Source organism: Phoca vitulina, unplaced genomic scaffold, assembly GCF_004348235.1.
Source record: "Phoca vitulina isolate PV1807 unplaced genomic scaffold, GSC_HSeal_1.0 scaffold10, whole genome shotgun sequence".
NCBI lineage: Eukaryota > Metazoa > Chordata > Mammalia > Carnivora > Phocidae > Phoca > Phoca vitulina.
In genome coordinates, this window is record NW_022589713.1 from 39,298,591 (window position 1) to 39,314,183 (window position 15,593).

General features: G+C 38.2%; 1 protein-coding gene across 2 annotated transcripts in view; it reads left to right on the forward strand.

Moving 5' to 3' along the window:
• The window catches only part of RBMS3 (RNA binding motif single stranded interacting protein 3), a 1,498,583-nt gene extending 1,486,270 nt beyond the window's left edge, over nt 1–12,313 (forward strand). For both annotated transcript variants that reach the window (XM_032408843.1, XM_032408844.1), the window contains 2 exons: nt 9,384–9,464; nt 12,182–12,313. In XM_032408843.1, the coding sequence (XP_032264734.1) occupies nt 9,384–9,464; nt 12,182–12,313 (213 nt within the window). The remainder of the gene's footprint in view (nt 1–9,383; nt 9,465–12,181) is intronic.
• The last annotated feature ends 3,280 nt before the right edge of the window (nt 12,314–15,593 follow it).

The window sequence follows — 15,593 nt, forward strand, 5'->3', positions numbered from 1 at the left end:
CTCCCAAGCTTGTGTCTGAATCCACTCAATCTAGCCTGTTTAAATGGATAAGTTGGCCCTGCTCTCCCCTAAGGTCAACCTTTCCTTTTCTCTGTTGGTCCTTTTTTCTTTACTGTGAACACCTTTATAGAATATAAAGTATGTACAGAAGAATGCACAATTCATAAGTTCATAGCTCAGTAAGTTTTAGAAAGTGTGGTGGTGGATACTCATGTTTCTACCACCTAGATCAAGATATAAAAGGTCCTATTATTACAGAAGCCTCTTTTGCGTCCCTGCCCTTTTATTATCTCCATAAAAATACCCACAACCCTGACCTCTATCAACACAGATTTGTTTTGATTGTTTTTGAGCTTTAAGTAAATAAAATTATACAGTATAAAGCTTATTATGCTGGTCTTTTTTAAAAATTCAACATTATATCTGTTGATATATATATGTATATATGTATATATATATATATACACATATATACATATATATATATATATATATATATCTGGAGATTCATCCACATTTGTAGAGCAAGGATTCTTTTTTCATTGTTTATATCATACAATATAAATATATTACAACTTATTAATTCTACTGTTGAGGGACATTTAGGTTATTTCTAGCTTGGAGCCATTATAAATAATGCTGCTCTAAATATTTGACACATATCTCTTGGTGTACATTTGAAAGAATTTCTATTGTGCACATACCTAGGAGTGGGATTGCTCATTCATGGATTCTGTAAATGTTCTGCCAAACAGTTTTACAGAGTGGATGTACCAATTTATATTCCTACTAACAGTGTATGAGAGTTCCAATTGTCTACATTCTCTTAACACTTGGTATTGTCAGTCTTTTTCATTTTTGCCATGCTGGTCAGACTATAGTGTTGTATCATAATATTTTTAGCTTGCATTTTCTTGATGACCAGTGAGTGAGGTTATGTATTCATATGCATACTGGCCATTTGGAATTTAGATATTCTCTTTTCTGAAGTGTCTGAGTGACTATATATACATGATTTTTGTTGTTTTGTTTTTTAACTGAAATTTTTATTGAGATTTTGTAGATTCACATGCAGTTGTAAGAAATCATATAGAGAGACATCCCTTGTACAATTGCCTCAATGTCCCCCAATGGTAATATTTTACAAAACTATAGTGTAATATCACAAGCAAGATATTGACATTGATATAATCTACAAATTTCATTCAAATGTCCCCAGCTTTACTTATACTCATTTGTGTGTGTGTATTTACTATACAATTTTTACCTATATAACTTTTTTAGCTACCACCACAGTTAAGATATTGAACAGTTTCAGTATCACAAGAATCCTTCTGTTCCACTTTTATACCTATACATGCCTCCCTATTAGTCCCCTACCCCCATGTCTAATCCTTGGCAACCACTAATTTGTTCTCCACTTCTAAAATTTTATCATATAAAAAATGTTATATACATGGAATCACACTATATAATCTTTTAGAATTCTTTTTTCTTGCTCACCATAATTCCCTGGAGATTCATGTAAGTTATTATGTGTATTAATAGTTCATTCAGACTCATTTTTAAAAATTCAGTGTTCAGTCTTCTTACTGACTGTGGATCTTTTTAAACAATATACATTCTATGTATAAGCTTTGTCAGATATACGTACTGTAAATATCTTTTCTTTGTTTTCTGATAATTGGCAGTTCTTAGTTTTAATGAAGCCCAGCTATCGATATTTTCTTTTATTATTAGTTATTTTTCAGTCATGTTTAAGAAATCATTGCTATTCTCAATTTCAAGAAGCTTTCTCCTCTTTCCTTTAGAAAACTATATTAAAATACCTTTCATATTTATAGCTATGATCTGTCTCTAATATTGTACACTATGAGGTATTGTATAGTATGAGGTAAGGATCTGGGATCATTTTTCCTATAGAGAGATACCCAGCTTATCCAGTATCATTTATTAGAAAGATCATTCTTGCCTACATTGAATTATGGTGACACTCTTTCTCTCCTTGCAACAATACCACAATATCTTAATTGCCATGACTTTTTAGTAAATCTTGGTGTCTAGTAGTATGCATCCTTCAACTTTTTTTTTTTTCCCCAAACTTTTCTTGGATATTCTGGGTCTCTTGCCTTTCCATATAAATTTTAAAGTGAATTTGTTGACTTCTACCAGGAAATGTGCTTGGATTTCAACTGGAATTACATTGAATTTATCTTTTTTTTTTTTTTTAAGATTTTATTTTTTTTGTTTATTTGACAGAGAGAGACAGTGAGAGAGGGAACACAAGCAGGCAGAGTGGGAGGGGGAGAAGAAGGCTCCCCGCTGAGCAGAGAGCCCGATGCGGGGCTACATTGAATTTATCGATTCTTTTCAGGAGAATTAACATTTTAACAATATCGAGTCTTCTAATCCATGTATGTGATACATCTCCTCATTTATTTAGGTCTTATTTAATTCCTGTCATCAATGCTTTCTAATTTTCAGTATAGAAGTTTTCATGCCTTTTCTCAAAGTTATTTCTAGGTGTTTTATTTTTTGGTGCCATCAATATAGTATTATTTTAAATTTCATTTTTAATTGTCAGCTGTTGATATATAGAACTAGTTTTTTATTAACTTTATATCCAGCAACCTTGCTAAACTCCCTTATTAATTCTAATAATTGTTTTTTAAATAAATCAGTCAATCAATAAATAAAGCAAATATTTTTTTTAAAAATTGAGAAGGTGGAAGGAATTCATGATGCCTATATAGAGTTGTTTGAAGTTCAAATTTTAGACACAGTTTCTCAATCAGCTACATTTCCATAGTATTATATCTTATTTTTATTACTACCACAGATCTGTGCACAAGCTCGAACCTAGCAGGCTTTGGATTTTTCCAATACATTCATGAAAATTCCTTTCTCTGCAAAACTGAAGGCCTCCTTAGCCTGTGATTATATGGGAATGACTACTTCTCCCTGTTGCACTGGGGGTGAGATTTCATAAATTTCCAAGCTGAGAGCAACTTCCAAGACTCTTCCTTGTTACTCTCCTTGCTATGTGTTGCCAAAAAATGGTGCCACCCCAGAACACAATGTTGACATTGTGTATTTTTTGTTTAATAATTTAATGCACACCTCTCTGTGGATTGTGTTTAGTACTATTCTAGGGAATTGGGTGAATATTATAGATTACATACTCCTAAGAATTCTGGGCTTCAATTTTTATCAAGCCATCTACTGGCCATCTTTCCTCCTTTAGTGTTTTTACTCCTAGTAAGTGAAGTATATGCTACTATCTGTATTCACCTCCACCTACTCTTCAGGGATAATTATTTCATTTTTCACAACTGTCTACTTTGTTATTTCTGTTAGTACCTACTTTATAAATTAGTACTAGCACAAAACATCATGAAAGCATTCATTACTATTTTCTGGATGAGGATCCACTTCATTCTCCAACATTTTATTGGCGGAAGTAGAAAGACTATAGGAAGAATGTATAGTGGGGGCCCATATAGGAGTCTAGCCTAGTGGACACTTTCCTTTCAAGGAGAATCTCTCCAGCTTTCCTCCTCTCTGTGGATGGTCTGTCATTCATTGAGTGGCATGGAGACTTAGAGACCTTCTTAGAATTTCATTCCAGGCAGCAATTACTGCTTAGTCAAAGCAAGCATGTGAAATGATACCGATTCGCCATCCTGGGTCCAGGTATTACTCCCCAGCTCTAAAATGACAGAATTTTACAAATCTACACACCACAAAGTATCTCTATCTGAGGTAACACCATGCCTCTCCCTCAGCCACTCACCCAACCCAGGCTGTTCCCTTAAGTTTCCTTTGTTAGAAGAAACTTTACAGTGGATGGCCTTGAAAGTAATTCACACTGCATTCTGTTGGCATCATCTTCCATGATGCTGCTTTTTTCTGCTCAACTTCCTTTCTGAGGTGCATTTTTGCAACTTTCCTGTATCCTTATTGACTTTCCAGGTTTGCTAGTACCTGGACAACTCCCCTTTCTGGAATTTGTTAAGCAGCTTGAAGAATTTTATAGCAAGGACTAGAAGCACCAATTTAAAATCTAAGCAGTATAGTGACAACTCCAAATGAGCAAGTTTGATAAATTATTTGAGGAAATTTCAAAAATTCAAATGTAGGAAATTCCTTGCTACTCCCTTGCTCTACAAATTATTAAATGAAAATTTCCTCACAGGAAATATATAAAACATATTTGTTTTGCTTTGGTGGGGGAAGAGAAAGTAAATCCAGAACTAAAAATGTGGAGTTTTGTTTCCTCTGAAATAATCAATGATTCCACAGTAACAGAAACAGTTTGTCCTGACTTAAATAGGCAAAAACACAATTCCTCTCCAATTTCACCATTTTTTTTCTGTCTTTGTGTAACTATCTTGGTGATGCAGCGTCTAGACTTCTTGGAACAAGTGATGGAGTCTGGAATTTATTCTGTGGGTTTGAAAATGGCTATTCAGGTCTCCTTCGAACTTACATGTGAAAATCCAGTGCTTTTAGAATATGTAAAAATAATCAAGCTGTTTACCAAAACCATAAAATTTCTCCATTCATGCCTAAACCTTGGGTTGCTACCAACAAGGAAATATCGTATGGACGTACTCCTTTTATCCACATCATCTCACTGCAGTGTGGTTCTCATCAGCCGTTGTATCAAAAAAATGCAAAATAATTTGCACTCATGAAAGAATGGTGGCAGATATATTCTAGTCTTTGAAACATACCAATAAAAGAAATTAGCTTAAAGGATATACATCCAGGGCGCCTGGGTGGCTCAGTTGGTTAAGCGACTGCCTTCGGCTCAGGTCATGATCCTGGAGTCCCGGGATCGAGTCCCGCATCGGGCTCCCTGCTCGGCAGGGAGTCTGCTTCTCCCTCTGACCCTCCTCCCTCTCATGCTCTCTGTCTCTCATTCTCTCTCTCAAATAAATAAATAAAATCTTTAAAAAAATAAAAAAAATAAAAAAAAAAGGATATACATCCATTCTTGATATGGTTTTAATAAGTAATCCACCAGAATTTATCAAGCCAAAAGGGCAGATTTCTTATATCGCAGGGAATTCTCTTAGTCTTTTGTCATTTGTTAGCTGGATAAAATAAGTCTCTGAGGCATCCAGATCTAAACAGTGTTTGTGCAGCCTGGATTATTAAGTCTGACTGTAGTTTATCTGTGCTCTTAAGGAAATCAAACTGTGCTTGCCAAGAAAGTTCAGAGTTATTTGTCACCAATTACCTAAAGCTGGGAGTTGATCTTACACATAGCTGGAGCCATTTCCTGTAAGCATTTGCTCCGAGTTTCACAAAGCTGTCACTTCTGGAGGCTTCACCCTAGAATATATGTGTCTACTACTGCAGAGTTTTATTGCAAAAGTTTATCCAGAAATAATCTTATGGGGCATAAAGCTCCACAGTATTGACTTGTTTAAAATATGCCTATCCCTAATTTTCAATGTTCTCAAACTCTGTCTATTATCTTTTCTGTGAGGGGGGAAAAAAAAAGATTTTTTTTTTTCATTAAAAGATACAGCACACTAAACTGAGCTGATGTCATTAATACTATAAAATCTCTCTTGGTTCTGTTCAGAGGAGTAGCAGAAGAGTAAGTTAAATTGTAAAACAAGCATATAGGGTAGTCTTCCTGGAAGAAACTTAGGTATTGTGAGTACGAAGTAAAATTTAAGAAATGCATGGAAATGAAATGGCAATAAAAATATTATCCAAAGCATATCATTCCATGTTTCTTAATTGGATCTCCAGTTTTTCCAGCCCATTAACAACAACAACAACAACAAACCATCTTGACATCTATATTAGATGGAAACAATCTAAAGGAAAGTCTTAAGACCTTATTTACTTAATTTCTAAGATAAAGAAGTAGACTGAAAAGTGTCCTCAGTCATGGGTCAGAAGAACAGAAGTTTATTCCTATTACATGGGATCTTATCTCAATCTGTAAAATGGGTGAGCCGTCCTTCCTAGCTCACACCATTGTTCTAAAGAGGAGTATGAATTTGTGCCATAAGCAGTTCAGTCTGGGCCATGTTTACAACTTCACTGAATGTCTTGGAAGTCGTGAAAATATACTGATTCAGTTCTACTGGACAAAACACAGATGAGGGTTCGAATTAAGTCAGAGTTATTTGAAGAAGATTAGCTAAGAATCACATAAAATGCTTTTCATTAACTACACTGTCTGAGAACTCTAGTTTGGCAAGGGAGGTTGGTGAACTAGTGAACTAGAGAACTAGTGAGTGTTGCTCTGAGTGACCCAGGCCATGCCCCTACTTATAACTCACAGAAATGGCTCCTGAGGGATGCAGACAGATCAAAGTAGTGTCCTATAGGTAAGTACCAGTGGTATCATATTCTCAGGCAAAAGATACACTCTCACTTATTAGACCCAGTTGCAAAGTTTGGAATTACTAACTTTGGAATAGAAAATACTCAAATCAATGTATTCTTTTACTAGTATATTATAAGCCTTGGAAAACCATGACCAGAAAGTAGAACATGTGCCCCAATAGAATCAGCTCTGGGCTTACATAAATTCATAGTTGGCAAAAATATATTCCCCCTTGCTAAAAATCTACTAAGGCTTTCAAGATTCAATTAGAGAAGCATTTTCCAAAGTATGTTCCTTAGAGCACTAGTTCTTTTTTTTAAATTAACATATAATGTATTATTTGTTTCAGGGGTACCAGTCTGTGATTCATCAGTCTCACACAACACCCAGTGCTCACAACAACACATACCCTCCCCAGTGTCCATCACCCAGCCGCCCCATCCCCCGACCCGCCTCCCCTCCAGCAACTAGTTCTAAGCAAAATTAGTAGATGCTACCGGAAGGAAGGAAGGAAGGAAGAAAGAAGGAGGGAGGGAAGGAAGGAAGGAGGGAAAGAAGGAATGGTGTCTTAATCATCTTTTTTTTTTTTTTTTTGAAGATTTTATTTATTTATTTGACAGAGACACAGCGAGAGAGGGAACACAAGCAGGGGGAGTGGGAGAGGGAGAAGCAGGCTTCCCGCGGAGCAGGGAGCCAGATGCGGGACTCGATCCCAGGACCCTGGGATCATGACCTGAGCCGAAGGCAGATGCTTAACGACTGAGCCACCCAGGCGCCCCTTAATCATCTTCAAATAGGCTGCTATAAAACTTGACTTCTCAGTTTTTATTGTATGTCAATATCACAAAAGAAGATACATTCAGCAGCATTTGCCAGAATGCACTAGAACACAGCTCTTTTCTCAGCTGAGCTACCATTCAAAAATAAACATTATAGAAAATGCTCAAAGGATTTTAATAACCTATATAATATAAGCAAAACACCTATCTGAACTGTTATCCCTAAAATACTTCCTAGAGCAGTTTTGTTAGCAAGGCAGACACCTGCCGTAGAGCTCTAGATGTGGAATATATTTGCTGAAAGGTGACTCCCGAGTTCTATACTTATTTGAAAAATTGATAGCAATCACATACCTGAGTACTTATGTCTGCTTTAAGACACAAGGACAATAATGAGCGGAGTTGGCTAAAGTATATGTTTAAAGGTTATACAAATAAACTACGGGGGTGATGAAATTACTATCTACAGTGAGCTCAGAATTATTAACAGCTAAGGGCATGCAAGATTTGTAACTGGAAATGGAAGGCTTTCTTCTTGCAACTTTTTCTTCAGCCATTGAACAATTATTTATTGAGTATCAGGCATGGCATGGTGTGTTGGAAGATACAGAGACATGAAGAGTTTGGCCCGTGCCTTTAAGGAGACGACAGTCTGGACAATTTCCATAGAAAATTGATGGCTGCTGTGAGAACACAGGAGATAATACATAGAAATCTCTGGTGATTTTTAAGTGTAAACCGAAATTAGTAATATCTCTAGGCCATTCAAATAGTTGCTCTTGGTCCAAGTGACAAGTTTTTTTTGTTTTGTTTTGTTTTGTTTAATATAGATTGGAATTGAACTTAGTTGTCATTAGTGTTACCCAGTTATTAGTTGCTACATGTGGATTATAGACAACAGTTTGGTTTGTTTGATTTAGGGTTGTTTCATTAAGCCTGTCTCTATTTTTAGCAAGTGGATACAGTAAGACAGTTTTTAGTTTAGGATGGAAATACATTTATTCCAGAGTTGCTTAATTGCTATCATTCTCCATGAATACCGACCAACAACACCAACAACTGAATAACTGATGAGCTCATCTCCATTCAGATATTCCCCTTGATTCAGAACCATTACGTCGCTTGCACACTGAAAGGACCAGGATACACAAAACATAGTAATTTAAGTTTTGCATATTGAGGCTTGGCATTTATATTTGAACTCAGCAAATTTAGAAGAATAAAGTAGCAGAGGCTTGCAGTTTTCCATCAAAATCATGTCTCTAACCTTCGTGAATGGAGAAAACTTGTCTTCAGTAGATGATGCTGGTTCCGACGTTTTGTAATGTAGGTCAAGTTTAGAAGCTCAGGAATACAGCTGATTCCATAGAAAATTCTATTTTCAAAGAGTAGAATGTTGAATTTGCAGGGAGGATAGGCATTAGACATGGGAATATGGAATTTGGCTTATGTGGGTGAGCAAGTAATTTTCCTGGGGCTCCCTTTCTGCAATGCAAAACTGCAGGTTATTATTCCCAACGCATGGTTTACTGAAAACTACAACTTAGTGAAAAATGGTTTGACGGTTTCATTGTCCATCCAGATGAAGAACATTTGGAGAATTAAAGGAGTTGAAAAGAAAAATACTGCCAGTGACATGAGCATGGAAAGGGGGGAAGGGCACAAAGGAGACTTTGTCATTATCTGTAATACTATTTCTTTTGCACCTAAAAAAGTGGTAGGAAAATGACAAAATGAGAACATGCGCCAATTCTGAATACTGCTACATGCGCATCGCTTGCATTATTCCTCTATTTTTCTTTTTCTTTTTTTTTTAGTTAGAAAAGAAATGATCGCTAACAATCTGATGATTCATTCATTCAACAAATGATTCGTTGAGAGCCTACTGTGTGATAGGTGCTAGCAATAAAATGAGAAGGAAAAAAAGACAGACATCCTCCCTGCCCTTATGGAATGTATGTTTAGACATGAAACTGCCATGTTGGGATCTAAGATAGAACGGCTACAAAGACAAAGTGAGGGAAGGGGGACGATACCGCACCAATACTGTGGAGGTGGGCTGCTGCTCATGCTGAATCAGTAAGCCAAGCTCGTTCTCTGCTGATAGGAACTGCCCCGTTGTTGGTGGAAATAGAGCGTAATAATGCACTGGCTGTGGGCTACACATCTAAAGCAGTTTCATGTGATACCTACTTTTCTCGCTGATTGCAATCTCAAGTTCACCTGCATTTTTCTTTGGTTCTCTCTAGTATATGACTGCTGCCGCGCCTATGCAAGGGACCTACCTTCCCCAGTACACGCCTGTGCCTCCGACAGCTGTTTCTATTGAAGTAAGTCTGTCCCTGTCTTATAGAAAGAGGTAGGGATGACAAATCTCAGCCGCATGTACCGTGGGCCCCCATAACCCAAGCAATCTCTATGTGTGGTTTTGCGCCGCTCTAAAATTTGACATTGCAAGTTCACTGTATGAAGGTGCACCAACATGCCTACGTTGTGCTTTGCCCACGAAATAAACCAATTTGCTGTAGAGGTAAAAGGGGAGTATGGTTTTTGTACTTCAAAGATCAGAGACCAGATCACTACCCCATTAAAGGTTAACCGCAAGTACTCATGAATAGGGCAGGAAAAAATGTTTGCAACTATTTGAATGAGTTTGCTGGTGCCTTGTTACTCAAAAGAGTGTCCCTGGGCCAGCATCAGCAGCAGCATCACTGGATGCTTGTTAGAAATGCGAAGTCTGAGACACCACCCAGACTTACTGAATCAGAATTTGCATTTTAACAAGCTCCCTTGGGAATCTATGTTCACATTAGTGCACTGGTTCTCAAACTTTTCCGTATATTATTTTCTGCAATTATTTAGAGAGCTTTAAAAAATATTTATGCCTGGGTCCCATCCCCAGATTCCGATTTATTTGCACCCTCTTATGGCTGTGGATACCTCAAATGATGAAGTCATTTTGTCTTTAATGGAAACTTTGTTCCTTTCCTTCTCTCTTTCCATTGGGCTGAATCCATCCCCTGTACACGTTACTTTACTGGACAGAGCCAGCAAGCTACATAGAAAAGAAGAGAGCATAGAGCTATATAGATAGTGGTAAAACACTTAGATGTGTATATTTCTGTCTAGTCCTAGCCATTATTGTCTCTTGCCACTCCTCCCCTTCTCCTGATGGCATTTGCCATTATGGTCACAGTGCATTTCTTCCCAACAGCAGGGACTCCTCTGGAGTCCATGCTATTGCTAGTCCATGAGTTGGCCGCCAACTAGGGTGCTGGCACCACTCCACATAGAAGGCTACCATGACTTGCTCAATCTCTACAACTACAGAGATTGGGGAAATCTTCACAGAATAAATTGGATCTTACACAGTGTTTGTTTTGGTATATGCCAGATGTTTGCTAGTACCAAGGTTTGGGAAAAACAGAAATTTAAGAGAATACCATCATGTAATTTAGGAAGCCAGGGAGGTCCAGTTTTAAATCTTTTATGTGCTCTAGACCTGTGGGCCCCAAAGAATGTGTCAGTATTAATCAGGTTTTAATTGGCTCTTCAGAATTTCAAGACTATGTGTTTAAAATAGATGTGGGGTTTGTTTTGTTTTGTTTTGTTTGTTTGTTTGTTGCTGTATTTGACCCATCAAAAAGCATCTAGATCATCAGTTAATGAATCTAGACATTCTAGGCACTTTAAGCATAGATCTCTACCACATATTTGCATTCTTCTTTGTCTACACTGACATATGGATATGCTTATCTACAGAATTTGAGCATTTTGATGACTATAAAATAATGGGACACATTTGACAGTGTGACTTATTAGAAACAGTCTAATTATAAAGAAGAAGTCTATAGTTAAAAAGAAGTCTTTTGGGTTGGGGCACCTGGCTGGCTCAGTAGGTGGAGTAAGCAACTCTTGATCTCAGGGTCGTGAGTTCAGGCCCCACATTGGGCATAATGATTACAAAAAAATAAATAAATAAAAGTCTTTCACTAAGAAAAATGGAGGGTCACTTTAATATATTGCTTTGAATTTGTGCGTATAGAAAAAGCACCGATCTCTTTTCTATGTAAAACACTCATTGAATATTCACCAATATCCGCACACATAAATGCTAGTGGGACTTTCAGAAAAATGAGTAATACCAAATAGTATATTAGGGAAAAAAAAGATTGAAGTAATATAGGGAGAATTTTTGGATTCTAAGGAAGAGCTTAGTTAGGGATAGAGAGTTGACCAAAACGTTTAAAACCTGACATCACTGTAGGTGTCCAAGGCTATGAGTAAAACCAAGAGAACATATTCAGAGAGATGCCTTCTCTAGGCCTCCCACCTGCTAGATAAAACCACCTGTGCCTTTCTCAGAAGCAAACATCTATCCCTAACGATGATCAACTCCTTGTTGGCATCTGTGAGAAACGAGAGGGTGAGAGAAGTAGCAAATCAAGATTAAGGATGTCTGTTTTCTGAAACCTCGAAATGAATTCTAGTTCATGTTGTAGAAAACAAAAAAAACCAAAACAAACCAAATTGCTGAAGGGAAAACCTACCTAACAGTAGCCTTTTAAAAGAATTCCAAGCTTTTATGTATTCTTTTCTTTTCTTTCCTTTCTTTTCTTTTTAGGTCCATTGTTTTGCCAAGTCAAAGAGACATGACACGACACGGTACACTACCCCAGGGAAATATTTGAATATACAAGTTTTTATAGGAATCCTGCATGAGCTTTTGATTAATAAATTATTATTTAGTGTGGCTATATGCAACCATGGTTTAAAAGTTCTAAGTTTGGTGAAAATGGTTTTCTGACCATTCGACTACAGTAGAGGTTTCTGAAGACAAGGCCTCTTGGTGACACATTGAAGTGAATTCCTCAGCCTTTATCCAGATGTGCTCTGTGGTTTTCTCTGGGGTACTTCCTGTAGCTTCATTTGGCCGAGTGCAACTCTACTCAAGCCAGATAGAAGAGGGATGTTCCCTATAGTCCATCTGGAAGAAGGCCCTTTGCTAAAGCCAGTAAGGCTTTTGTGTTCTTATTTGCCTCCTTAGGGTGTTGTTGCTGATACCTCTCCCCAGACAGTGGCACCTTCATCCCAGGACACCAGTGGTCAGCAGCAACAGATAGCAGTGGACACATCCAACGAACATGCACCTGCATATTCTTACCAACAGTCTAAGTAAGTTTGGGCTACGCTAAGCTCTTTTCCTCAAGATGGACCATCTTGTCACCATACTCTCATGTTGTATCTGTTAGCGTTTGCTGCAGTACAGACCATCCCAAACTTAGTGACAAGCATTTATTTAGTTCATGGGTCTATTTATTTAGTTCGTGGGCCGGCAACTTAAGCTGACCTCAGGTGGATGGTTCTTCTGGTCTTGACTAGAATTGCTCAAGCACCTGGGGACAGCTGATGGTCATTTTTGCGGCTCTGCCTCTGGGTGTTAGTTGTCTGTTGGTTGAATATGATGGAAGCAATTGGATTATGTGTTTCTGATCCTGCATCATCTTATTCACATGGAAGTCCCAGAATTCAGAGAACAGCAAGAGAGGAAGCCCAAATGAAGCACTTTTCAATCCATTTGGACACATTTACTACTGCCCCATAGGCCAAAGCAAGTCATATGGCCAAGCCCAGAGTTAATGTAAAATTTCACTTAAGCCTTAAATACAGAAAGGGGCATTAAAAAAAAAAAAAAAAAAAACTACTATACATATTTTTGGAAAAAACTCCAATATTTCCACTTGAAACTGGATAGTAAGCCTGCATGAATTCTTAAATGAAAACAGTATCACTCCCTTTGCAGGGATACCTTGAACACCCAGTAAAGTAGTTCATGAAAAAGGGTGCTATAAAATCTAAAACAATGTGGAGTCTTATTTAGGAATTAAATGACAAAGCGACAATCATGTATCAGAATTAACTCTTGCAAATCTTTAAATCACTTATAAAGTACTGTTGGCTTTGTGTTGAGTAATTATGTAGACTAAAATTTGGGAGGTTTTGAAGCCAAAGTAATTAACAAAAATTCAGTCTATATACAGTGTCTTGTCCTGCGAACTATTCTAATCTGTAGGTAGCAATCAAAGCCCCAGTGAATAGAGAATTCCCGAGAGATCCTTCCTGTCTGCAGAGTGTTGCTCCCATTTCTTAATCATTCCTCTTTAACCTCAATACATATTTAGAGATTTGTTTGTTGCTGAAAGATTAATCATGGTAATGGAGTCTCCTCTAAGTAGCTTAGCTTCTAAAGGTAGTCTTCCAAATTAAATGTGCTGACCACATGACTTAACCTTTATTACTATTATTATTATTACTTTCACATAACAGCTTTCAGGAAAGATCCATAAAAATAAAGCATTTTGTGTTTTTGGTTTTGTTTCTTGTTTGTATTTTTAATTCACCTATAGCCTATGTGAATCACTTTTACACACATGGAACAATATGGTAGTCTCTGGTACTCTGTTCCCAGCATACTGGAATTTTTTCAGTCTGTTCAGAGGGTAATGTGTGAGAAAGGAGCAGAGACTGGCTGTGGGAAGCACGGTGAGAGACACTGGTGGGAAATGAGAGCTGCTGTATTTGCCAGAACCACTTGGTGAGTAGGTGAAGCTGGCTTTTGCTGTTTCAGAGCATAACGAGGAAGTGAGTGATCCTAGACCCTTCTTGCTAACAGTTCAATGATGTCTGGATAAATAAAAGAGATGCTTTCATCCCCCCCAGTCAACAATTATTGATACAGTGCCTACTATGTGACCCCCAGAATTCCAGATGCCAGGAAAAGAACAATGAAGGAGGCAGGCGCCTTTCCTACTCTCTTGGAGTTTACTCCCTGCTAGGAGTAGACTCACAGTCAGTGGACCAATCAGCAAACAATCAAAACACCAAAACAAAACAAAACAAAACAAAACAGAATTGCAAAGCCAAAGCCAATATGTAAAAAAGATTCTTGTGATAGAAAATGACAGCATAAATACCTAAGATTTGGTATCAGGCAAGGCCTCTCACAGAGGCCTGGATCTGAAAGATAATTACAAGCTAATCTTGGAGAGATTTGGAGAAAAAAACATTCTAGGCAGAAAAAACGGGAAGACCAAAGGTCTAGAATGGGGACCTGTGGCTAGACTGTGGTGAAAGAGTTAGGCGGGGGCGGGGCGGGGGGGGATGTAGGAGACAGAGTCAAACAGGCAGTTTTTATAGAGCCTTTGGTCCTTGGATACTTGGCTTTGTATACAGGAATCATTCTCAGTTTTATTTGAAGAGAGCCACTAAAGCTCTGGAAGACGTTAAGGGAAGGTATGCCAGCAATTGAGTTATATTTCAAGGACTCCACTCACCAGTGGAGTCTGGGTGTGGAAGGATGTGTTTCAAGAATGACTTTCAGGATACAAACGTCCCCCTTCTTGCGACTATCTGTAACATCCTCTTTTCCCTGCCTGATTCAATCAGCTTCGGCTGCCCCCACTTAGAGCCCACAATGGGATGCTCTCTTCTTTCTCAGGTTGTCCCTACCTTTCACGACCATTGTATGATGTGGTGGGAAAGGGGATGTCCTGCCTGACCTGGAGAGGACATGTCTGCCTCTCCCAGATTCCAGTGAGGGTCTCCCTACCCACCTCCACACTTAGAGTATCCAGCATCAGGTCAGTTTCTCTGCAGGGAGACAGGATCCCTGCCCTCCAGAGTTTACAATCTAGTACGGGATTTGGACGTACACATAGACATGATGTGTCTACTGCAAGGGAGAAAATGAACAGGGCTCTTTTAAAGAATACTATAGTAATAGGAGAATGCATTTAATTGTTCTCGACTGGGTCAGCTTTGGCAGAGGTTGTGGCCACTGGAACTGGCTCTTACACAGAGTCAAGGAGGGTTCCAGGGGGAGGAACAGCTTGGCCAAAGTCCAGGGGTGGGAAAGCTCAGACTGCTTCTCTGAGAAGGGGATTCAGAATAGTACAATAGTGTAAAAAAAGCAGGTTGGACCCAGATTCTAATATCAGATGTCATACTGAGGTGCTTGGACAGCATTTCCTTTGTTCTACAAATGCTCCTCCAGCTGAGGTAAACAGTGGTTTTGGAAGCAATGGAAACAGTCCAATGATTGCAAGAATTCAGACAATAGGGAAGAAAGGTCTGAAGTAAGATGGTGGCAAGTGCAATGGGGTGGAGGGTGGGGGGTAAGGGCAGGAGGGGTAGACTGAAGTAAGAGGAAAAAGGAAAACCGGGCTTTACAATTCCAAACAAAACCCTGGAGTTATTGATGCTACTAACAGGGGCAGATAAGATAAAAACCAAGGAGGGCCTGATCTGTAGAGAAAGATAAGGGATTTAATTATCCTTATAATAAGTCAATTCAAAGAAGCATTATTCCTTGAACTATCCTAGGAAGTCTGAGTCTGACCACAGAAAGCTTTAAGTGTTTAAACATTTTAAAACTACCCCCACCACCACCACCGTGGTCA